This window comes from Salmo salar, chromosome ssa08, assembly GCF_905237065.1.
Source record: "Salmo salar chromosome ssa08, Ssal_v3.1, whole genome shotgun sequence".
NCBI classification, from domain to species: domain Eukaryota; kingdom Metazoa; phylum Chordata; class Actinopteri; order Salmoniformes; family Salmonidae; genus Salmo; species Salmo salar.
This window is the reverse complement of record NC_059449.1, coordinates 8354388-8380787: the sequence shown is the minus strand read 5'-3', so window position 1 is coordinate 8380787 and position 26400 is coordinate 8354388. Positions and strand designations below refer to the sequence as shown.

Here is a 26400-nt window from a genome sequence, read left to right as displayed (position 1 = left end):
CTCAGCGTTCAACACCATAGTGCCCACAAAGCTCATCACCCTGGGACTAAACGCCTCCATCTGCAACTGGATCCTGTACTTCCTGACGGGCCGCATCCAGGGGTGCGTGCTTAGTCCCTTCCTGTACTACTTGTTCACCCACAACTTCAAGATCATCATTAAGTTTGCAGGCAACACAACAATGGTAGGCCTGATCACCGACAACGATGAGACAGCCTACAGGGAGGAGGTCAGAGACCTGGCAGTGTGGTGCCAGGACAACAACCTTTTCCTCAATATGAGATGATCGTGGACTACAGGAAAAGGAGGGCCATACAGGCCCCCCATTAACATCAACAGGGTTGTCGTGGAGCAGGTCGAGAGTTTCAAGTTCCTTGGTCCATATCGCCAACAAACTATTATGGTCCAAACACACCAAGACAGTAGTGACGAGGGCACGACAACAACTTTTTCCCCCTCAGGAGACTGAAAAGATTTGTCATGGGTCCCCAGATCCTCAAAAAGTTCTACAGCTGCACCATCGAGAGCATCCTGACCGGTTTCATCACCGCCTGGTATGGCAACTGCTTGTCATTCGACTGTAAGGCGCTACAGAGGGTAGTGTGTACGGCCCAATACATCACTGGGGCCAAGCTTCCTGCCATCCAGGACCTAAACTCGGCAAAAAAAGTACGTCCTCTCACTGTCAACTGCGTTTTTTTCAGCAAACTTAACATGTGTAAATATTTGTATGATCATAACAAGATTCAACAACTGAGACAAACTGAAGTTCCACAGACATGTGACTAACAGAAATTGAATAATGTGTCCCTGAACAAAGGGGGGGTCCAAATCAAAAGTAACAGTCAGTATCTGGTGTGGCCACCAGCTGCATCAAGTACTGCAGTGCATCTCCTCCTCATGGACTGCACCAGATTTGCCAGTTCTTGCTGTGAGATGTTACCCCACTCTTCCACCAAGGCACCTGCAAGTTCCCGGAGGGAATGGCCCTAGACCTCACCCTCCGATCCAACAGGTCCCAGACGTTCTCAATGGGATTGAGATCCGGGCTCTTCGCTGGCCATGGCAGAACACTGACATTCCTGTCTTGCAGGAAATCATGCACAGAACGAGCAGTATGGCTGGTGGCATTGTCATGCTGGAGGGTCATGTCAGGATGAGCCTGCAGGAAGGGTACCACATGAGGGAGGAGGATGTCTTCACTGTACCGCACAGCGTTGAGATTGCCTGCAATGACAACAAACTCAGTCCGATGATGCTGTGACACACCGCCCCAGACCATGACGGACCCGCCACTTCCAAGTTGATCCCGCTCCAGAGTACAGGCCTCGGTGTAACGCTCATTCATTTGACGATAAACGCGAATCCGACCATCACCCCTGGTGAGACAAAACCGCAACTTGTCTGTGAAGAGCACTTTTTGCCAGTCCTGTCTAGTCCAGCGACGGTGGGTTTGTGCTCATAGGCAACGTTGTTGCCGGTGATGTCTGGTGAGGACCTGTCTTACAACAGGCCTATAAGCCCTCAGCCTCTCTCAGCCTATTGCTCTGAGCACTGATGGAGGGATTGTGAGATCCTGGTGCAACTCGGGCAGTTGTTGTTGCCATCCTGTACCTGTTCCTGCAGGTGTGATGTTCGGATGTACCAATCCTGTGCAGGTGTTGTTACACGTGGTCTGCCACTGCGAGGACGATCAGCTGTCTGTCCTGTCTCCCTGTAGCGCTGTCTTAGGTGTCTCACAGTACGGACATTGCAATTTATTTCCCTGGCCACATCTGCAGTCCTCATGCCTCCTTGCAACATGTCTAAGGCACGTTCACACAGATGAGCAGGGACCCTGGGCATTTTTATTTTGGTGTTTTTCAGAGTCAGTAGAACGGCCTCTTTAGTGTCCTAAGTTTTCATAACTGTGACCTTAATTGCCTACCGTCTGTAAGCTGTTAGTGTTTTAACGACCGTTCCACAGGTGCATGTTCATTAATTGTTTACGGTTCATTGAGCATGGGAAACAGTGTTTAAACCCTTTACAATGAAGATCTGTTTAGTTATTTGGATTTGGATTTTTACAAATTATCTTTGAAAGACAGGGTCCTGAAAAAGGGACATTTATTTTTTTCTGAGTTTATATACTAGGCGGTGTCAGAGGAAGGCCCCAAAAATTGTCAGACTCCAGTCACTCAAGTCATAGACTTCTCTCTGCTATCGCACAGCAAGCAGTACCAGAGCGCCAAGTCTAGGTCCAAAAGGCCTCTTAACAGCCCCCCCCCAAGCCATAAGACTGCTGAACAAGTAATCCGTAAAAGGCACATAACATCCCGCTTGGAGTTTGTCAAAAGGCACCTAAAGGACTCTCAGATCATGAGAAACAAGATTCTCTGGTCTGATGAAACCAACGTTGAACTCTGGCCTGAATGCCAAGTGTCACGTCCGGAGGAAACCTGCTACAGATGCACGTTAGCATATATGCAGAAAAAGACTTTTAAAAATCTTCTCATGAACCATAAGTCAGATTGACTCCAGATATATATATATATATATATGTACTCCAGGTATATAGAGTCAATGAATTGGCCTCTAATGAATTTTAGAATGATTAGTTGCTGCATTTAAGGTCGGCCACGCTACACCACTAGATTGAACTATATCACACCAGGTCCATAGGAACTGAACTGATGGACATGGGGCCATGAAATTTGGTATGAAACCTTAGAAGCTGTGTGCATATAAAGTCACTGCACCAGACCAGTTGGTGGCACTATAGATGTCATTAGCACCCGTGGCACAATATATTCACATCCTTTAAGAATTTAACCATTGCCTCATTTTCACCTCGTTGCCTCTGGACAAATTGGCTTGAGAAACTCTGGAGAATCCCAATCCTAATGGTGTACACACTTGAAGTGTATTCCAATTTGCATATTACAATCAATACAATTCCTAAATCTTACCAAATTCACACCATAACACAGGTAACTACACCATGGACTTGCTTAAAGGGATGCACAAGGAGTCAAGAACCACACAGTTAAGTGAACAATTCTAAAACTACAAATCATATTCAAGCCATATTTGGTACATAGACTTAACAAATTCATCTCAAATGAGGTTTAACAAAATAAAGTCCCAGTATTTAAAGACGACCGCAATATACCAATACAGTAACGCTGAAAACGTCATATCAAATCGACCCCACAATTGGTTTATAAACTCAATACATTAAGGACTAAGATTGATTACCTGCTGCATTCAAAGATAATCAACCTACAGCACTACACTAAACTTCACTTACTTGTGGTATTGAGAAATAAACTTGGTAACGCTTTCACAGATTTTCTTTCAGCAGCGGTGGCAAAGTTAGCGAGGGGGGGTAGTTTCTGTGGCCAACGGCGCCGTCTCCGACCAAACATTTTAGAGGACCTCCTCTTGACCGCAGAGACAATTTTGCTGCTTTTAAAGCAAATTTTGTGCAACTCTACACATTTTGCCATGGAGCAGAGGGAACATTATACAGTTTTAAAGCTAGTTTCCTGCCATTCTACACTTTGTCATTGCTGCTCGCAGCTATGTATTTTTTACAATTTATTAAGTGAAATCAATGCAACTTATGTTTACATACAAAAACACAGAAATGTATGAACTGGACCAGGTAATTGACCAAAAAACTCCATGTGTAGAGTTCTCTGCCATGTTTGTAAAGTCTATTTTCTAACCTCTTCCTGCAGGTGATTGGATGGAGGCTAACAGAGGTGACTGGACAGCCATCTTCAATTCCCAGACCGGTGGAGCCAAGGGCCTACGGAACAACAACGCTGAGCAGGCCAGGACCAGAGGCGACAAAGTGGAGGTCAGTGGATGGGACAGCGTCTTTAACTCGGGGTTGTGGAACAACACTTTTAAAAACAACCAGAAACAGATAGTCGAACACAAAACAACATCTGAACTTACTCTCCATGACAACAGACTGACTGAGCCCTGGGCTAGGCGTCTATTTGATCTGCGCGTACGGGGAGGTGTCTGTATGCGGAGGGAGCGACAGTCTCAGACTAAAGAATGTTGCTAACGATAGAGCAGCAGAAGGATTTAGTGTGAGTTGTCAGGCTAGGGCTGAACTGTGTTTACCATTTTATAATGTCATGTTTCTGTGTGTATTGCAAATGGGTTCTTATATAAACCTTATTGCTTTTCTGTTCAATTTGTGTTTAAAGTCTGCAGTCAATGAGAGCCTGCTGACATCTGAGGTGGCTGGTCACAAACCCTGGCCCCGGATCAGAACCCTGGATCAGGAGCCTTCGCTCTTCCTTCCCGAGTCGGAACCAGGACCGAACCACGAGGAACAGAGACTCCACCACACAGAACACAACCAGTGGACAGGTGGACTGAACAACAGTCCTGGTGGTCATCAGATAGGCAGAGGCTCCAGTCAGGGATCCAGTCTGAAGCACAGACCCTTCTCTTCACAGTCTCAGTGCAGGGATGAAGCAGGGCCTGGGGCTGATAGAAATAGACCCTCTTGTTCCTATGATACAAACACCACAGTATCCATGATGGACAGAGCAGGTCATCCTGGGCTTCAGCCTTCACAGAGAGTGGTGGGAAACCCCCCTGGTGGGAGTCTAACAGGAAGTCTTTCCTCTCCATCAGGGTCTCGTCTAATGCCTGGGGAATGGGTTCATAGAAGGTCTGGGCCTGGACCTGGGTCTAGCCTTCCTCAGCTACCTCATGGTTACCCTAGCAATACAAACAGGGTCAGGTTTGGCGCTTACCACAAGCGCTACCTAGCCTCGAACACAGCACAGAATCCCAACAACACCGAAACAATGGCTACAGGTCAAGGAGGGAGCTCAAAGACGAACCATCTGAGGGTGGTGGCTCCTGCTTCTACCTCCTCTGGTGTCATTGGGAGGCCGAGCATTAGGACTGATGCCGACAAGCCGTACACCTGCCCCACGTGTGGGAGGCGCTTTGCGAAGATGCACCAGACAGTTCACACCAAGGAGAGGCCCTTCAAGTGCAAACTATGTTACAAGAGCTTCTCCTTCCTGACTAACCTTACCAGACATAGGAGTGTCCACAATGGGGAGAAATTGTAACCATTCTTTAGGTGACATAGTTATGTGAAGAGAGTAACCATATACCCCTCATTAAAACTTTAACTTGTCATTTGAAACAGGCTCGCGTAAACTGTTTTTAGAGAGACAGTAAACCCCGGCGAGAACAAGGACAGTTAAATATTTACCTTACTGAGGTGATGTAGATGGAATAAAGTCATTATTTTCTACTCTATTCTTGCTAACACTTCTTTCTAAACATATCTACTCTGAGCTTGAAAGATGGTCATCCTGAATAGGAGATTTGATGTGTAACATAATAAGCAGTAGCGTATTTGAACAGCATGCATACCTTTTTCATTTCAACCACATCCTTTGAGCTATGACGCTAACCATTATGTATGAGGCGTTATACGTGCCTATACCTCGATTGTAATAGTTAATATTCAACTGATAAGGCAATGCCGCAATAGTGATTATTGGAATAATTGAACTGCTCATGCAACGAGAACCGGAAGCACCAACTGCTAGCGGAGAAGAGTAGATGATTGTAAGACTTTTGTGGGGGGGGGCAAAATGCTGCATCGCAGACTGCTATAGAAGGTTGAGTGGAAGCTAGCTACAGATTGTTACACCAGATAATGTGATTGAACCAAAGATTTTTGGTATCCATTACTGGGAGTTAGAGGTTAGGTACTGTTGGTGTAGCACAGAGAATTTTCGACCAACCCTAACTTCAAATTGTATTGGTCACATGCAGATGTTGTTGCGGGTGTAGCTAAATGCTTGTGTTCCTAGCTCCAACAGTGCAGTAGTATCTAAAAACGATTCACAACAATACACACATCTAAAAGTAAAAGAATGGAATTAATAAATAGATATTAGATTGAGCAATGTCGAACTGACTAAAATACAGTAGAATAGAATACAGTATATACATATGAGATGAGTAAATGGGGATACCTAGTCAGTTGTACAACTGAATGCATTCAACTGAAAATAACCCAACCCCTCTGAATCAGAGAGGTGCGTGGGGCTGCCATAATTGACATCCATGTCTTCCGCGCCCGGGGAACAGTGAGTTAACTGCCTTGCTCGGGCAGAACAACGGATTTTTACCTTGTTAGCTCGGGGATTCGATCCAGCAGCCTTTCGGTAACTGGCCCAATTCTCTAACCACTAGGCTACCTGCCGCAGTATGTAAACATTATTAAAGTGGACAGTGATTCCAAGTCTATGTATATAGGGCAGCAGCCTCTTAAGGTGCAGGGTTGCGTAATCGTGTGGAAGCCGGCTCGTGATTGCTATTTAACAGTCTGATGGCCTTAAGATGGAAGCAATTTTTCAGACTCTGTCCCAGCTTTGATGCACCTGTATTGACCTCGACTTCTGGATGATAGCGGGGTGAACAAGCCGTGGTTCGAGTGGTTGATGTCCTTGATGATCTTTTTGACCTTCCTGTGACATCGGGTGATGTAGGTGTCGGCTGGAGGGCAGGTAGTTTGCCCCTGGTGATGCGTTGTGCAGACTGCACCACCCTCTGGAGAGCACTGCGGTTGTGGGCGGTGCAGTTGTCGTACCAGGCGGTGATACAGGATGCTCTCAATTGTACATCTGTAAAAGTTTGAGGGTTTTAGGGGCCAAGCCAAATTTCTTCAGCCTCCTGAGGTTGAAGAGGCGCTGTTGCGCCTTCTTCACCACGCTGTCTGTGTGGGTGGACCATTTCAGATTGTCAGTGATGTGTACGCCGAGGAACTTGAAGCTTTCCACCTTCTCCCCTGGGGTCCCGTCGATGTGGATAAGGGCGTGCTCCCTCTGCTGTTTTCTGGCGATACTATGTTCGTTTTTGATTCGGCCAAACGGGGGTTAAAGCAAAAAAACGTGTCAGTCTCCGAACGATGGTCTGGGGCCAAGTAAACCTCCCGTTTCATGTAAGAAAGTCATGAACATCGTGCTTTTAGGGAAACTGCGAGTTTGAGAATTTTATGTGGAAGGAGTAAGAAGCTCAGTTCGGGTGACTTTTTTAAATAACATTCTACTCCAAAATCAAGGGTTTTTGATTGGTCCAGAAACTGATGGGTTGGGCCAGAGCCAGAACACCTGTGGGTAAAGCGTTGGATTGAAAATTCGTCATTGGCTTTGATACTGTGATTGGTTAGCCGATCCAATCACCGATGACTTTGTTTAGTACAATGCAGAGATTGATTTCTTATTGCACACTTCAATCCATTGTACAGGATTCAGACTGGTGACTGTCGTTTCAACATCAAGCTGACGTCTTCCTCAGCATGTAAGGTGTTGGTCCGTCCCATGAGCTGAAATAATAGATCTCAGAAATGTTCCATATGCACAGAAAGCTTATTTCTCTCAAATTTTGTGCACAGATTTGGTTACATCCAAGTTAGTGAGCATTTCACGTTTGCCAAAGCAATCCATCCACCTGACAGGTGTGGCATATCAAGAAGCTGATTAAACAGCACGATCATTACACAGGTGCACCTTGTGCTGGGGACAATAAAAGGCCACTCTAAAATGTGCATTTGTGTCACAACACAGTGCCACAGATGTCTCAAGTTGATGGAGTGTGCAATTGGCATGCTGACTGAAGGAATGTTCACCAGCGCTGTTGCCAGTGAATTTTGTTAATTTCTCTACCATAAGCTGCCTCCAACGTCATTTTAGAGAATTTGGCAGTATGTCCATCCGGCCTCCCAACCGCAGACCACGTGTAACCATGCCAGCCCAGGACTGTGATGTGGCTGGCTTTCTTTTTGTAGTCCATGATCATTAGGAGCCCCTTCCACATACGCCTGGTGTCCGGCCCGCTGAATTCCTCCTTTACTTTGTCCCTGTACTTGTTTCGCCATATTGATCGATCTGCGTAAGTCATATTTGTACTGTTTAACCAAACGATTGTTTATTAAATCAATCCACGATTGTGCACCCCAATACATATTAGACATTTTAAGTTATGTACCCAGTATGTCCCTCAGGTTCTCTGGCACTGGCCTTTTTAACTATACCAAAACCTAGAACCAAGAGGCATGGAGAGGCAGCCGTTAGTTCTATGCCCCCTGCCTCTGAAATAGCCGGCCAGAGAACCCGAGGGGGGCCGAAACTGTGGACATATTTAAGAGAGATCTTAAAACACACCTTTTTAGCTTTGCTTTTCCTTGGGGTGCTTTTTATGCGTTCAGTTTTTATTATTTTGTTTTTTATCCTCTTATGTTTTGTGTAGTAAATATTTCCGTTTTGATTTTAATAGTTTTTTCCCTGTGAAGCGCATGTCTGAAATGTAAAAAAAAACGAAAACATTTGAACCTTTATTTAATTAGGGAAGTCAGTTAAGAACAAATTCGTATTTACAATGACGGCATACCCCGGCAAAACCCGGACGACGCTGGGCCAATTGTGTGCCGCCCTATGGGACTCCCAATCACGGCCAGATGTGATGCAGCCTGGATTCGAACCAGGTAATGCCTCTTGCGCCACTCGGGAGCCGGTGCTATAGAAATAAAGCTTGATTTGATTCTAAAAGTCAAAAGTAATCCCACAGATAAAACAATGACACAGATATTTCACCGGATGTATAAATTTGAAGCATCCATTTGGCATTTCCACTCACTACCAAATATGTTGGTGAAAGGAAGCTCAGTGGCTGGCAGTGGAAGAAGATGAAACAAGATGGATTTTGGCTGATGTTCTGCAAAATGTTCTCATCAATGAAACATTTGATCTCAATACAGTTCTGTTCCCAAAACTAGAATGTGTTACGAACAGAGTAGACTTTACCCTTTGCCGGAGTGTAAGGGCAAATTTAGTTAATGCATGCGCACTTCAGAGTAGGCGTTCCCTAACGGAAATATGCAAATACATGCTGATCTTGCTAGCTCGTGCTTGGCTCTGCCCCCTCCTTGCTTGTTCTGCCCTCTAATTCCCATTGGAAATTATAGGCTGTGATCTATCTTGGGCTAGTTATTTTAAAAAATGGTAATCCGACGGTGAGAAGTTTGTTCGCCGCCTTGTTTTTTTTTTGCGTCAACCAATGATTAGAAAAGGTGACGAGGAGCTGGGTCTGTTTTCAATATGCAGGTTGAAGAGGGTGTGTCATCTACCATCATTCACTTCTGTAAGTTTACTCAAAAGATAAGTGAACCATCTTGTTTTGTTTATAACATCTTTGGTCTGACAGATGTCAACAAACATGTCTCCACACATAGCTGGCAATTAGCTTAGCATTAGCTCATCATAATCAGTACAACCTTCAAAAAAGTATTTTAAACACGTGTCCATTACAATTTATGCAAGAATCGGAATTCATGATTTGTCACCAGTACTTAAACATTTGAATAAAACAGTAAATTCATGAATTACTACCACACAAACCATTTTCTGATAATGATTTATTGATACAAGTGGCACGTGCCAGCAGTCAATCACGTAACCTCTGACATTCCGTTTTGTTTATGTATGTAGCATTAGCAATGTCTTTCAAAAGGCGACTGGAGATTTTTGTAAATTCTGACAGTGAGTCAAAGTCAGATATCAGATTCTGACCGTAAGGAGCTGCTTCCCATCCTTGTGGCCATTGAGAACCCTAAATCTGAAGGCCTCTTGCCCACCGACGAAGTCCCAGGTCCCTCTGAAGATGCTGGTGGTGATGGAGGCAGACCAACAAAGATGAAGTACAGGAGGTGGTAGCTGTAGGCCGCCCGCCAGCTTATTTCACCACTCCTGGCCCTGCTGTTTGCTTTGAAGAGTCCCAGTCTGGAGTGCAAAGCCCCTTGCCATCTCCCTCTGAGGCAGAGTGCTTCAAGCGGTTTCTGACAGGATCGAGACATAGTGGATGAAACCAATCGCTATGACTTGGAGCTACAGGAGAAGAGAGAGCCAGGAGTGAGGAGGAAGCTCACTAAATGGGTGACGACCACAATTAGTGAAATGTATACCTTCCTGGTGACAGTCCTTCAAATGGGAAGAGTAAAGAAGAATTCCCTATGTTTGCAACTCCCTTCTCTGCCACCCTCTTTTCTCAAAACCACTTCCTAGTTCTGCTGCCATGCCTGCTACTGCCAACCTAAACGACCCCTTACACAAAATAAGAAATGTTCTTATCAGCCTGACATCAGCATTTGGTCAGGTCTTTGTGCCATACAAGGACCTATGCATTGATGAGTCCTTGATGTTCTGGAAGGGTAGGCTGGCATTCCTTCAATATATTCCCTACAAAAGGCACAGGTTTGGGGTCAAGTTCTTTGTTATGTGTGAAGACAGGATTTGTCCAGGACATTATAGTCTACACAGGGTCCACTACTGACATCCAGCATTGAGGCTTGGGGGGTCCGGGTCTGTGGTGATGACCATGCTGGCTCCTCAGCTTGGGAAGGGCCACACTTTGCATGTGGACAATTGGTACAGCAGTCTCACACTCTTCCAGCAACTGCTCTCCGCACAGTGTGGCCCTTCTCAAGCTGTGTGGGAAGGGCTCCTCACATGCAAAGTGTGGCCCTTCCCAAGCTGTGTGGCCCTTCCCAACCTGTGGCACAGTCCGGTTGAACAAGGGGATGCCGGCATTTGGAAGCAGGAAGATTGGGAAATGACAGCTGGCAGTAAAGTGAGATGACAAACGAGACGTCCATGTCCTCTCTACTGTCCATACAGCAAACTTGTAGGCCACAGGGAAGGTGGACCACCTGACGGGAGAGAGAAAGATCAAACCAGACTGTGCGATTGACTAACCTCAAAATGGCGGCAGTGGATAAGACAGACATGATAAACAGCTCTATGGAATGGACTCAGAAAACTACCAAGTGGAATAGGATATTTTTCAATCTGATCAACACTGCTATCCTCAATGGCAACAGTTCACCGCCAGCAAACAGGTGAGATTACTGAACAAGGTTTTTTTTGTAATTGGACATAGTTCACATACAGATCCATTATGCAATTAAAGTGACTCTCACCCACCTAGCCACTCCCTCATCTTCCTCTCCAGGTGACTACATCATGGAAGATTCCCTGTTATATTTTGATTTGTTTAGCACTTTTTTGGTTACTACATGATTCCAATTGTGTTATTTCATAGTTTTGATGTCTTCACTATTATTCTACAATGTAGGAAATAGTAAAAATAAAGAAAAACCCTGGAATGAGTAGGGATGTCCAAACCTTTGACTGGTACTGTATATACGACTATTCTATTAAAGAAAGAACACCACCCCAGTCCACTACATTGACCCTAACTGATCCTCCACCAGGCAGACTCTTTTGTTCAACACACCTTGTAACTCGCCTGCAGTAAAACCTTGTACACCCAAGTACTTCTTTGCAGCTGCCACCACAACATATATTTACTGTGATTTACGTTCCTTTTCTGTGGTACAGTTGATAACCATGGCAATGGATGATAAGCAGCCAACCTTACTAAAGCACAAATTCGGATCACTCTATATTGGCCTTTGCCTACTACTCCCCCTTAACCCATCATCCTCTACTCTTCACTGCCTCAGCATACGACACCTTCTGTTCTACTCTGACTCTGGCAACCTCAATAGGCCTCTCGCACTGGGCACTTCTGATCCCCAGCAACATGGGCACCCCCACAATTGATACTAACATTCCTTCAGCCTATGCCCTCCTACACACTTCTCACATCTCGAAATCTACCTCCTACACACTGCTGCTGCAACATGACCATAAGCTTGGCATCTGAAACACCTTAGTGGGTTAGGCACATAAGATCTCATGGGATAACTGACATATCCTAACATGACTTTGTTAGGTAAAGACTCTGCTTCAAAATCAAAAGGACAAGCAGTGTCTGCGTTGCACCAAACAGCGGGCGTCACAGACACAGGGAATCTTCCATTTCAGTTGCTCCACCTCAACACTCCCGAGGTGCGTTCTGCGAAGCGCCCTCTTCCTCTGGAAGGAACACTGAAAATCATTAAGTTTACTTCGAGCTACCTTCACCGATTTAACAGTACCCAAATTATTTTTTACCCAGCCTGAGACTACATATGGGTCAGCCAAAGGGCGGAGAGATCCACTTTTTCCAAAACTGGGACAAAATCATCCTTTGCATGAACATCGGGTGAGGCTTGGATTCGGAGGTCTTCACCAAACCTGCCACCCCAGGTAATTCATCCTCACTCTCGTCAGGTTCAATTTCTGAGCCGTCAGAGACAGCAGAGTACGGCTTGTACTTCGCGCCATTCTTCCTCAACATACATCTTCCCACTACACTCGTCTCTTCTTCCACGCTGTCCATAACCACATCTCTCTGTTCACCACGCTCATGACCCACCTTCATCCGCTGTATTGTTTGCGGAACACGCACTGATGGCCTTTCTCCAATACCCAACATCTGTTCCTTAGCCCAATTTACTAGTCTGGCTTTCTCTGGCCTCTCCCAATTGGGACTTGTTACTTGCTGTTCAGTTTGATTATATTGCACATGATGATTTCATTTGTCAGCTGATATAAAAACAAGGAATTGCCAAAGAGCCACTTTTCACTTCTGTTTACGTATTCTTTCAATTTGTATTGGTGGATCACTACTGGTGATGTGCAGTTCAAACGATTCATAATTGTTTTAACAACTCTTTTTACTGACTCGAGTCATGGTTTGTTTTTCTGAGTGACTCCTTCATTTTAGTAGTTCGTTTGACCTGCTAGTAGTGCTGGTCGCAATGAGTTCTACAGTAGGATTAATACACGCTCCTTTGGCTCAGCGGCTCCAGAGATTTGCTCCGACCACCAACTGTCTGTCATATGCATGCAGGAAAATAGATTATGAGCATAAAGAAAAATACCTGTTTAGAACTGGTAACTGATCACATGGTGCAAGAATGACTGCAATTAATTGATTATTGAATGTTATGATGGACACGGCTTTGTAGAACCAAAACATACACAGCCTCTGCTCAACAAACTCAAACTCGAGAATTAATTGTTTGGGTGGCTGCAGTTTGCGAACAAATGTGCTTATCACCCTCATGGCAGTCAAGCAATGCGTTCTGCCAAGAGTAGTTCACAATCTAGTCCAGTTGCGGCCACAACTAGACATTGTTTCAAATGGATCAATAAATACTCTTAATTGTATGCCTTGCAATCAACAAAATGTACATTGTATAAAGCACACGTTTACAAGTCTCAGTCACAAATGACAGATCACACAATTTTACCATTTATAAATTGGTCAGGTATTTTTTTGTTATACACTGACAGCTGTCAGTGGCCTATTTGTTGTTGTTTCTCCACTCAGTCTGGAAATCACCACTGCATCATTCTTCAGAGGTGGAACCTAAATGAATATTTCCACTCTAGAACAGGAATTACATTGAAATAGGGGCAGCCTTTCCCTCTGGCGGGGCCCTTTAAGACTAAATTAATCAAGACCTGGGCTTGTATCCACAAAGATTCTCAGAGTAAAGAGTGCTGATCTAGGATCAGGTCCCCATCTGTCCTATGATCTAAAAGACAAAACTGATCCTAGATCAGCACTCCTACACTGAGAGGCTTTGAGGATACGGGCCCTGACCTAATAATATTCAGACAGTAGTTTACAGTGGGCTCGTGAGACTGTGTGTGGTCCTGTGCTGCTCAGCTGGTTCATCTGGAGGTTCAGGAGGAGGTGCAGTCTGGTTGTCCTCCATGACCATGGTCCCCTCAGGGTTCTCCAGACCCTCCTCACACCCCTCCTCCTTCACCAGCAGCACCGCTGGACCCTCCTGGAAGAGAGAGGTGATACAGATTACAAGGCTGACTATTCTAGGGAGAGAGAGACATTTTTTTAATCTTAACCGCAATGTTCCCCTAATGTTTGAGTGTCCAGTTTTCTGTTTAGGGAACATTCTATTTATGTCAGCAAAAACCTTCTTATAACCTTTTTATCCATTCATTGCTCGATGACTGTTCAGGAATACTTGCACACAATGCTTTTAACCTAGTGTTTTCAACTTACATATTTTAGACACACTTTGACGTACATGATTATATTATGCATGTTCAGTTATACATGAATAATAATTAAAACAGTCCTCACGTGGAATTTTAACTCAAAACCTCTTCCTGCTACACCACAATGTCTGTGTCAGGTAGCAGTTAGTCAGACTATTCTCCTCATTGATTAGATGTATTTATTCAGCAACATAAGGGCTTTCAGTATAGTTGTCTAATGTTGGTGGGGCATGTTAACCTGATTTAAAGATGCTCCTGAATCGCTAACAGAGCTGAGATTTACTTCAAAGTGCATTCACCCTATTGCTTACAGCCTTACACCTATCAAGTTGTTTCAGCTCTTCACAAGTGCCGAGAGAGGAGGGGGTAGGGTTTCTTCGGGACAGGACAGGGCGTAACAATACTGGCCCAATAAGCACATGTTCTAGCGATATCCCTTATTGGGACAGTGGTTAGGGCATTTGTCATTGGTGCTTGTGGCCTGGGTTCAAGACTCGCTAGGGGAATCACCCTACGCTCACATTTTTAGCAAAATATATTGTCATTTTATGGCAACAGTTCCAACATATCTAATTAAAATGAGTTTACCAATAATTTCTATTGGGCAGAAAATAAACTGAAAGACAACCCAAACATCCAACAAGTTTGTAGAGTCACAAGCTTGATGCAATCATTGCACACTAGGAATATGGGAACAAATACTAAACCTTTGACTACTTTAATACACATAAGTGCATTTGCCCAATACTTTGGTCCCCTAAAATGGGGGGACTATGTACAAAAAGTGCTGTAATTTCTAAATGGTTCACCTGATAGTCTGCACTTTAACCTCAGACATTACATCATTTAAAATCCAAAGTGCTGGAGTACAGAGTCAGAACAACACAAAATGTGTCAATGTCTCAATATTTTTGGAGCTCACTGTATACAATGTAGAACAAACATGTCATTGACAAAGTCATTTTAATTAAATCAGATAGGTGTGATGTAATTGTTGCCAAATAATGACATTAACATACACTGAGTGTTCAAAACATTAGGAAACCTACCTAATATTGAGTTGCACCCCCCTTTGTCCTCAGAACAGCTTCAATTCATCGGGGCATGGACTCTACAAGGAGTCGAAAGCGTTCCACAGGGATCCTGGCCTATGTTGACTCCAATGCTTCCCACAGTTGTGTAAAGTTGGCTAGATGTCCTTTGGGTGGTGGATCATTCTAGATACACATGGGAAACTGTTGAGCGTGAAAAACCAGGCACCTACTAGGATAGCCCATTTAAAGGCACTTAAATATTTTGTTTTGCCCATTCAATCTCCTAATGGCACACATGCACAATCCATGTCTCAATTGTCTCAAGGCTGAAAAATCATTCTTTCACCTGTCTTCTCCCCTTCCTTCATCTACACTGATTGAAGTGGATTTAGCAAGTGACATCAATAAGGTATCATAGTTTTCACCTGGTCAGTCTATGTCATGGAAAGAGCAGGTGTTCCAAATGTTTTGCACACTCTTTTCTGCAGACAACAATGCATTAAATACAAAGATTCATTTTCAGAGTTTGATCTAAATTTCAGAAGCCATCGAGTGGAATGGTTACTTTCTATGTTATAGAGTGAAATGTTTACTTTCTATATTATAAAGTGGAATGGTTTTTCTGCTGGTGTATTCTGAGGTAGCTCCTCTCTGAGAACCTTTTCCCGCAGTGCGTACAGGCGAACGGCCTCTCTCCCGTGTGGACCTTCAGGTGCATCCTCAGGTGGTCCTGGCGGGAGAACCTCTTCTCACACTGGGTACAGCTGTAGGGTTTCTCCCCGTGTGGATCCTCTGGTGCCTCTTCAGGTCACCAGCCTGGGCAAAGTGCATGTGACACTGAGTACAACTGAAGGGTTTCTCCCCCGTGTGGAACCTCTGGTGGATCTCCACCTTCTGGGGGCAGCTGAAGCCTTTGTTACAGAACATGCAGAGGAACTGTTTTCCCTTACCACTGCCTGATGTTTCTCCCCCTCCCTGAGCCTGGGCTCTAACCCTGTTGAAAAGGAAGCGGCCGTGTGAATCGGAAGGCCCCATCGACGTGGACACTCGGACACGATCCCTGAATCCGTGTAAAGGGGAGTGGGTCGGGACATTTGGATTTGTCTCTAACCTTTCCCTGTAATTGAAGAAATCTGCCTTGTGAGTGTCCATCTCCCAGGTGACTATCTGCATTCCATGTGGGAGGAATATCTCCCTCCACTTTCACAGTCACTTTATCTATGACCAGACCCTCCCCTTTCTTATCGAGGCACCCTTCAGAATATACACTACTACTGTACCGGTTCCAGTCCCCTCTAGACAGATCAGTCTGTATCTCTAAACCCAAGGGCATGTTGCCAGGGTCCATCTCTGTAGCGTAAGAACAAGACAGATCATCACCGCCAGTGGCTAACGTATCACCCTCTCCACGGGAATGAACCGTCCTTTGGCTATGTTGAAATACCGGTAAATACTCTGAGCCAGGAGCAGGAGGACAGCCCAGTCTACCCAGCCCCAGTCTCTCTAGGTCTGATCTGTGGTCAGATCCTGTGTGTAAGAGCCTTTGTGTTACAGTTAAAGTCTTGATGTCTGTTTCTGACTTGAGGACGGCGTTCAGCGTTCCGCTGCTTCGGGTCCAGGGCTGCGCTGGGGCGATGGTGGGGTCATCCGTGGCTACAGGGGGAGCTCCAGCTGATACTCCAGTCTGGATGTCTCTGCTGTGCCGTGGGTCCTCCTCTCCTTCAGACCTCTCCTGCTTCACCAGAGACGATCCTCCAGGACCTGCAGCCTTTGCAGATTGACACAAGAAGAGAGGAGGTTATTACCGGTACATGAGCCGAATTGGATAACAATGTCGTAGGGAAGTCTCACAAGCTCCTCTATGGCAAATAAATGAGGATGCGCATGTAAGCAAATGAATAGCTGAGGGGAGTCTTCCTGAAATATCCCGAGACCCAGTAATACATTTTTATCCTTTCTAATGGACATTTGTTTTTGATTCCTGAGATATTTACCGTAATTTCCGGACTATTAAGCGCACCTGAATATAAGCCGCACCCACTGAATTTAAAAAATATATATATTTTGAACATAAATAAGGTGCCTACCGGTACATTGAAACAAATGAACTTTACACAGGCTTTAACAAAACACGGCTTGTAACAAAAATAAATAGGCTTTAACGAAACACGGCTTGTAACAAAAATAAATAGGTTTTAACGAAACACGGCTTGTAACAAAAAATTTAAAATTAGCAGTAAGCTTTAGTTGTCTTTTTGCACTGAGTCAATTCCTCACGCTGCTGTTTCCAACGTCTTATCATCGACTCATTAAGACCAAGCTCCCGTGCAGCAGCTCTATTTCCTTTTCCAACAGCCAGATCAATCGCCTTCAACTTGAAAGCTGCATCATATGCATTTCTCCGTGTCTTTGCCATGATGGTGACAAAATGACTACCGTGATTAGAATGATGGGAAGTTTGAGAACGCTCGATTTAATCTAAACAGTAAACCAAAAAGTTGTTTGACCTTAACTCGTTCGGCAATTTCATTGGTCTAATGAAAGCTTCATGCCGCCCAAAAACTGAGCATGTCACAGAAAGCGGGAAAAATCCATATATTAGCCGCGTCATTGTTTAAGCCGCGAGGTTCAAAGCCTGGGAAAGAAGTTGCGGCTTATAGTCCGGAATTTACGGTACCTATTAGAAACAATTTGAATATCAAACTCAAAAATGACACACACTTACCATAAAATGTGCTATTTGTGATGCTAGCCATTTTGAAGAACCATAAAGAAAAAATGATGGTGACACACCCACACGTGATATCATTGGCATGTGTTAGATCCTGTTGTACCTTTGAGGGGACATTCAGGGCTTTTCAATGATATCACGTGTGGGTGTCACCATCATTTTTTCTTTATGGTTCTTCAAAATGGCTACCATCACAAATAGCACATTTTATGGTAAGTGTGTGTCATTTTTGAGTTTGATATTCAAATTGTTTCTAAGAGGTAAATATCTCAGGAATAGTTTGAGTTTTCATGGCAGTTTAATAATTTTTCAAAATTAAATAAGAGCTTGTTAAATGTTCTCTGTTCATATTTACTACCAACTGAGTATAACGGCCACTACCGTGCACATACAATGAAAAATGTATAGCCATTTTCTTCACCAAAAATGATGCCAAATTATGCATAATTACGCAAAAATATGCAGAATTCCCTAACCTTTTTTGTGCTGGGTTTCATGTAAGCAAGTGAATAGCTGAGGAGAGAATTTCTGAAAATAAACTGGCCACATTTGATTTACAAAGTAAGACAATTTTTATGCAACACTTTTACACTAACCTCTATCATTATAATGTGCTGGGTTGAGGTTCCACTCCCCTCATCAACAGTGATTGGTTGGTCATCTCTCCATGTATTGTATCCCGCTGGCTTCACAAAGCTTCTGTGGCCTCCATTGAGATGTCCTTCACCTGAGAGAGTGATTGGGGAAAAAGAGGATGTTAGGTTAGCTACTGTCAATGATCAACAGTATATTTATTGACATTGTCTAGAATTGGCAAGGATGTAAGGTAACACTTCAACTTCTTAAAAAAAAAGTTTACAAGCAAAAATATTGTCATCAGATTACAGTTGCTTTTGAAAAACTAGATGATTACTTCTAGGATTACTTTTATATTCTGGAAGGATGTTTACGAAATACTGAACAAGTCTGACCACTATGATGGCACACCAAATCCGTTTGATGGATCACGGGAAAAGTGTAAGAACAGGTTTATGTAGGCTATAGTGCAAGCTACTGTATGTCTTCCAATGGTGCAACTTCTGTCGGCATCAAAGATAATACGACCAATTTGGATAAATGCTTGGAGGTAAGAACGACAAGGGAAATGGCGCTGCAATGGATAGCTGCCGTTTTACGTGCTCCTGACCAATTCAGCTATTTTTCAGTGTTTTTGCGCTGATCCTAAAGCTGCAATATGTAACTTTTTCGGTGATCCAACCAAATTCACAGACATACTGTATGTTATAGATCTATAATTCTCATTGAAAGCAAGTTAAGAAGCGATATATCTATTCTATGTGCGCAATTTCTATGCTTCCCGTTCTTAAGTTTCGTTTTTGGGTCCTTTCGGTTTTGTACACCAGCTTACAACAGCTAAAAATACAATATTTTTAGTAATGGAAAATATATTTCACAGCGGTTTAGATGGTACAATCATTCTCTACACTATGCTTGCTTGTTTTGTCACAAACTGAAATTAGGCGAACTATTACAATTTTAGCAAACAGGAAATGGCGGAGCGATTTCTGCATAGTGCATCTTTAACTTTTTTTGTACTAATGTTTCCGGCATCGTTTCCTATGACCAAAAGAGCTTGATTTGGATGAACAATGAGTCGCCGGCACAGGACATACAGCTAACCCCGGAACAGACCCTAATCCATGAGACTCGTTAAAGACTTCTTAAGAGATAAATAATCCGCAATCACCCTCCGTTCTTTTGTAGAACATACAATCACTGGAGAACAAACTGGACGAGCTCCGTTCGAGACTATCCTATCAACGGGATCTGAAGAACTGTAATATCCTATGTTTCTCGGATTCGTGGCTGAATAAGGATGTTTTTTCTATACATCGTCAAGACCGTACGGCAGCGTTGGGTAAGGTTAAGGGGTAGGGGTGTGTCTTTGTTAACAACAGCTGGAGCGTGATCTTTAACATTAAGGAAGTCTCGAGGTTCTGCTTGTCCAAGTTAGAATACCTCATGATAAGCTGTAGACCATACTATTTACCAAGAGAGTTTATCTATATTCGTAGCTGTTTATTTACCACCACAAACCGAAGCTGGTACTAAGACCCACTAAGACGAGCTGTATTCGGCCATAAATAAACAGGAAAATGCTCATCCAGAGGCGGTGCTTCTAGTGGACAGTGATTTTAAGGCAGGGAAAGTGAAATCCATTTCACCTAAGCAACTAGAGGAGAAAACTCTAGATCACCTTTACTCCATGACACATAAATGCATACAAAGCTCTCCCTCGCCCTTCATTTGGAAAACCTGACCATAACTCTATCCTCTGGATTCCTGCCTACAAGAAAAACTCAAACAGGAAGTACCAGTGATGCACTCAATACGGAAGTGGTCTGATGAAGCGGATGCTAAGCTGCAGGACTGTTTCGCTAGTACAGACTGGAATATGTTCTGGGATTCATCAAATGGCATTGAGTTTACCACATCAGTCCCTGGCTTCATTAATAAGTGCATTGAAGCCAGGGATTACAGGCAACATCCACACTGAGCTAAGGGCTAGAGCTGCCGCTTTCAAGGAGCGGGACACTAATACGGACGCATATAAGAAATACCGCTCGTCGGTTGTGGCAGGGCTTGCAAACTATCACTTATTACAAAGGGAACCCCTGCCGCGAGCTTCCCAGTGACGTAAGCCTACCAGACGAGCTAAATGCCTTCTATGCTCGCAACAATGAACCATGCATGAGAGGACCAGTTGTTCCGGACGACTGTGTGATCATGCTCTGCGTAGCCGATGTGAGTAAGACCTTTAAACAGGTTAACTTTCACAAGGCCGCAGGGCCAGATGGATTACCAGGACATGTACTCAGAGCATCCGCTGACCAGCTGCCAAGTGTCTTCACTGACATTTTCAACCTCTCCCTGGCCCCGTCTGTAATACCTACATGTTTCAAGCAGACCACCATAGCCCCTGTGCCCAAGAAGGCCTGGTAACCTGTCTTAATGACTATCGCACTGTAGCACTTACATCTGTAGCCATGAAATGCTTTGAAAGGCTTGTCATTGCTCACATCAACACCATCATCCCGGACACCCTAGACCCAGTCCAATTTGCATACGGCCCCAACAGATACACAGATGACGCAATCTGTATTGCACTCCACACTGCCCTCTCCCATCTGGACAAGAGGAACACCTATGTGAGAATGCTGATCATTGACTACAGCTCAGTGTTCAACACCATAGTGCCCTCCAAGCTTATCACTAAGCTAAGGACCCTGGGACTGAACACCTTCCTCTGCAACTGGATCCTGGAATTCCTGATGGGCCACCCTCAGGTGATGAGGGTAGGCAACAAAACATCTGCCACACTGACCGTCAACACTGGGGCCCATCAGGGGTGCGTGCTTAGTCCCCTCTTGTACTCCCTGTTCACCCATGACTGCGTGGCCTCGCACAACTCCAACACCATCATCAAGTTTGCTGACAGCACAACGTTGGTAGGCCTGATCACCGACGATGATGAAACAGCCTATACGGAGGTCAGAGACCTGGCAGTGTGGTGCCAGGACAGCAACCTCTCCCTCAACATCAGCAAGACAAAGGAGCTGATCGTGGACTACTGGAAATGGAGGGCCGAGCACGCCCCCATTCACATCGACGGGGCTGTAGAGGAGCAGGTCGAGAGCTTCATTATTCAGTGTCCACATCCCTAAGGATCTATCATGGTCCACACACACCAACACAGTTGTGAAGAGGGCACGACAACGCCTCTTCCCCCTCAGGAGGCCGAAAAGATTCTACAGCTGCACGATTGACAGCATATTGACTGGCTGCATCACCGCTTAGTATGGAAACTGCTTGGTATCCAACCGCAAGGCACTACAGAGGGTAGTGCGTACAGCCCAGTACATCACTCGGGCTGAGCTCCCTGCCATCCAGGAACTCTATACCAGGCGGTGTCAGTGGAAGGCCCTAAAAATGGTCAACGATTCCAGCCACCCAAGTCATCAACTGTTCTCTCGGCTACCGCACGGCAAGCAGTACCGATGCACCTATTCTGGAACCTACAGGACCCTGAACAGCTACTACCCTCTAAGCCAGGCCTGGGCAACTCCAGTCCTCGGGGGCCTGATTGGTGTCACACTTTTCCCCCATCCCTAGCAAACACACCTGATTTAAACGAATTGCATTTTTAACTGAAGAACACGATTAGTTGATTATTAGTCCGGTGTGTTAGCTGGGGCTGGGGCAAAAGTGTGACACCAATCAGGCCACCGAGGACTGGAGTTTCCCAGGCCTGCTCTAAGCCATAAGACTGGGTAGCTATTTGGTTAACTATTTAACTATCTGCATTGACCATTTTGCACTAACTTTTTGGACTCATCACATACCCTGCTGCTACTTTTTATTATCTATCCTGTTGCCTAGTCACGGTATTCCTAGTTATATGTACATACCTACCTCAATTACCTCGTACCCCTGCACATCGGCTCGGTACTGGTACCTGTGTATATAGTCAAGTTATCGTTACTCATTGTGTATTAATGACTTTTCTATCATTTCTCTACTTACTCTCACTCTGCATTGTTAGGAAGGGCCCGTAAGAAAGCATTTCATTGTTAGTCTACACCTGTTGTTTACGAAGCATGTGACTAATAAAATTTGATTTGACAGCAGTGGTGTAGCCTATGGGCGATATGGATATCACATAAGGCCTATTATTGATATCTACATAGCCATTATGTGATTCACACCGCTGCTGTGGTAGTAGTGGATGGCTGTTCACAAATGTATAGTTTCTTCAATTCAACCAATAATGGTTGAATTGAAGAGTGTAGGCTAAGCTACCTATCAATCATTGTTTACGCGACCCGTGGACAGCCAGTGAAAAATGCGCTCTTGTAACAGCTGCATAATGCGGATCCCAGCCTACGGAATAAAAGTTTGAGGGAGTTTCTCCTTTGTAAACTCCTCTGTGGTATTGTGCTCGACTAATACTGACAAAAACGAGTTTAATTTAAGACCACGAGTAGGACTTTTATTGCTCAATCTAATTTGTGCTGGATAAAAAAACAGGCCTAATGGACACATGCTTAAAAGCTGCAAATTATCGAGATGAAGTGTCACCCATAGAGATCCTATTAAAAAGTATTATAATTCCTAATTCTATGGTATCATCAACAAAAAATGTAACATTAGGGCTATAACAAATGCAGCATATTGCAGTAATAACAGCTCAAAGCATGCCTTTCAATGAGAGCAGCATTTCTTTTTTAACAATGTTTTGAAGCAATGAGCCCTCCATGACAAAAACAGAGTAGGCTAATAAGTCCTTAATTTTTGGGTAAAACAATTAGACTTTGGTTTTTAATGTAAATTTACACTGAGTGTACAACACATTAAGAACACCTGCTTTTTCCATGACAGACTGACCAGGTGAAAGCTATGATCCCTTATTGATGCCACTTGTTAAATCCACTTCAATCAGTGTATATGCATGGGAATAGACAGGTTAATATAGAATGATTTTTAAGCCTTGAGACATGGATTGTGTATGTGAGGCATTCAGAGGGTGAATGGGCAAGACAAAATATTTAAGTGCCTTTGAACGGGGTATGGTAGTAGGTGCCAGGCACATGGGTTTGTGTCACGGCCTGCAACGCTGCAGGGTTTTTCATGCTCAACAGTTTCCCATGTGTATCAATAATGGTCCACCACCTAAACGACATCCAGCCAACTAGACAAGTTTGGGGAGCATTGGAGTCAACATGGGCCAGCATCCCTATGGAACCCTTTCGACACCTTGTAAAGTCCATGTGTAGCGGCTTTACTATGCACCACAGGAGAACCAAGAAATGAAGAGCGACACCACGGCTGTCTTTTAGGCTTTTATGTTGATCTGCTGCAATAGTATTGTGAAAAGACAGGACAGGAACACATCAGTCTCCAATGCACCACCTGACAAGCTGTTCTACACAGGAGCATGAAGAAAGGTAAAACACATATCCTGTCTCACATCCCCAATACATTGCTAGGTGCTTTCAGTGTTGACAGTACCAAAATACAACAACTCATGTACAAAAACACTGCAACACAAACAAAGTTACAACGTGAAATCGCCTTTATCCCATTCAGACCTTAGAGGGCCAAAACTACATCTCCCATAATGCAACACCATCACTAGTCGGTAGCTCAGCTAGCCGTCTGCGTCACAGAAAGGCATGCTAGCTAGCAACACTTTTAGCACTCTGTAAACTATATTAATAACAACAATAAAACTCTGAAAGTTATGTGTTTCAATAGTGTCACACTCCCTTATAACAATATCTACAGCATTAACCTTGGGACGTTTTATTTATTTCACGTTACGGACTTCTACAAAGGAGTAATCTGCAACCCATACCTTTCTCTCTCAGTGTTTTCTCAGACTGAGGAGAGCGGGAGCAATGGGTAGTACCAGGGTGTTAGTAGGTGACGTAAGCACCCAGATAAAATAAAATGCATTTAATGAAATAAAACCCGAAGATGTTAACATCATTCAGCTACTGTAGCTGCCCAGCTAACATCAACAGGCATCACCAGTAACGCAACAATTAAAATTAGAAACCAAAAGCAAAGTTCCTGGCGATCATAGCGATCTGACTCCCCCTTCTGTCTGAACTTGGAACATTCCTGTTCTCGGGCTTTGGCCACTGACCCTCAACCTGATTGTTCTGCTCTGCGTTGTGTACTATTCCAATAATCTGAAGTTTGCTGGAATAACCATTTTAACTCTACTACACATGCACCCACGAATTGAAGTTGTTCTAATGGGAGGGGTCATTCATGTTTTGTACACTCAGTGTATCTGAAAGTGATTGCTGTTTAGCAGTCTGATGGCCTTGAGATAGAAGCCGTGTTTTAGTCTGTCGGTGTCTCTAGCGGTGTGAACAGGCAGTGGCTCAGGTCTACTGCAAGGCTCTCCAGAGGTTGGTGCAGTCCGCACAACGCATCACCGGGGGCAAACTACCTGCCCTCCATGACACCTACAGCACCCGATGTCACAGGAAGGCCAAGAGGATCATCAAGGACATCAACCACCCGAGCCACTGCCTGTTCACCCCGCTACCATCCAGAAGGCGAGGTCAGTACAGGTGCATCAATGCTGGTACCGAGAGACTGAAAAACAGCTTCTATCTCAAGGCCATCAAACTGTTAAACAGTAATCACTAACGCAAAAAGGCTGCTGCCTACATTGAGACCCAATCACTGGCCACTTTAATAAATGGATCACTAGTCACTTTAAATAATGCCACTTTAAATACGTTTACACATCTTACATTACTCATATATGTATTTTATACCATATATTGCACATTGCCTATGCTGCTCGGCCATCGCTCATTCATATTTCTATGTACATATTCTCATTCACCCCTTTTGATGTGTGTATTATGTAGTTGTTGGGGAATTGTTAGATTACTTGTTAACTATTACTGCCCTGATGGAACTAGAAGCACAAGCATTTCGCTACACTCGCATTAACATCCGCTAACCATGTGTATGTGACCAATACAATTTGATTTGAAAGCCGCGCAGGCTCCGCCTATTGCAAAATGTACCTCTTTCCATTCCTCTGTATCGGTCGAGGATCTTGACTACTGGGACGACTGGCATAGACACGGTCCCGTGACACCTTTAGTTCCTGTAGCTGTAGTTTCCTCCGCAATGCCCTGTTTTCTTTCTGGCTTTGAGTTATTTCCAAATGAAACACTGCATAGTCGTCGTCTACGAGTTGGGGGGTCTCCCACCACTCTCTCTGAAGGCTGAAGCCCAGGGTGACCTGCTCTGTCCATCATGGATACTGTGGTGTTTGTATCATGGGAACAGGAGGGTCTATCTCTATCAGCCCCAGGCCCTGCTTCATCCCTGCACTGAGACTGTGAAGAGAAGGGTCTGTGCTGCAGACTGGAACCTCTGTCTCTCTGATGACCACCAGGACTGAGGTTGTTCAGTCCACCTGTCCACTGGTTGTGTTCTATGTGGTTGAGTGTCTGTCCCCCGTGGTTGGGTCCTGGTTCTGACTCAGGAAGGAAGAGTAACGGCTCCTGATCCATGGTCCTGATCCGGGGCCACCTCAGAGGTCCAGTCTCTCCAACCAGTAACACTGGATATCAGCAGATCTTCATGGACTGGAAACTGCAAACAAAGATAATACAGAAAAGCATAAAGGTTTATAAGACATTCTTTGCTGTACATGTAACCGATGTGAAATGGCTAGCTAGTTAGCGGTGGTGCGCGCAAATAGCGTTTCAATCGGGTGACGTCACTCGCTCTGAGACCTGAAGTAGTTGTTCCCCTTGCACTGCAAGGGCCGTGGCTTTTGTGACGCGATAGGTAAAGATGCTTCGTGGGTGTCAGTTGTTGATGTGTGCAGAGGGTCCCTGGTTCAAGCCCAGGTTGGGGCAAGGAGAGGGACGGAAGCTATACTGTTACATACACACAGAAACATGACATGTTATAAAATGCTAACCACAGTCAAGCCTGTACCTAATGATGGGTTTGGATTTCTGAGCTTTAAATGTTATTAATCATTAGTTATAAGAGAGACCTGAGGGGTGCTATAGCCGAGGGG

The 26400-nt window shown here is 44.4% G+C and overlaps 2 protein-coding genes across 7 annotated transcripts in view; one reads left to right on the top strand and one right to left on the bottom strand.

The window, feature by feature from the left end:
* Positions 1–5283, top strand: part of LOC106610072 (neurotrophin receptor-interacting factor homolog) — a 437457-nt gene extending 432174 nt beyond the window's left edge. For both annotated transcript variants that reach the window (XM_045723128.1, XM_045723130.1), the window contains exons 6-7: positions 3723–3844; positions 4206–5283. In XM_045723128.1, the coding sequence (XP_045579084.1) occupies positions 3723–3844; positions 4206–5090 (1007 nt within the window). In that variant the 3' untranslated portion in view covers positions 5091–5283. The remainder of the gene's footprint in view (positions 1–3722; positions 3845–4205) is intronic.
* LOC106610073 (zinc finger protein 214) overlaps positions 1–26400 on the bottom strand; it is an 844054-nt gene that overhangs the window by 811063 nt on the left and 6591 nt on the right. The window lies entirely within an intron of this gene.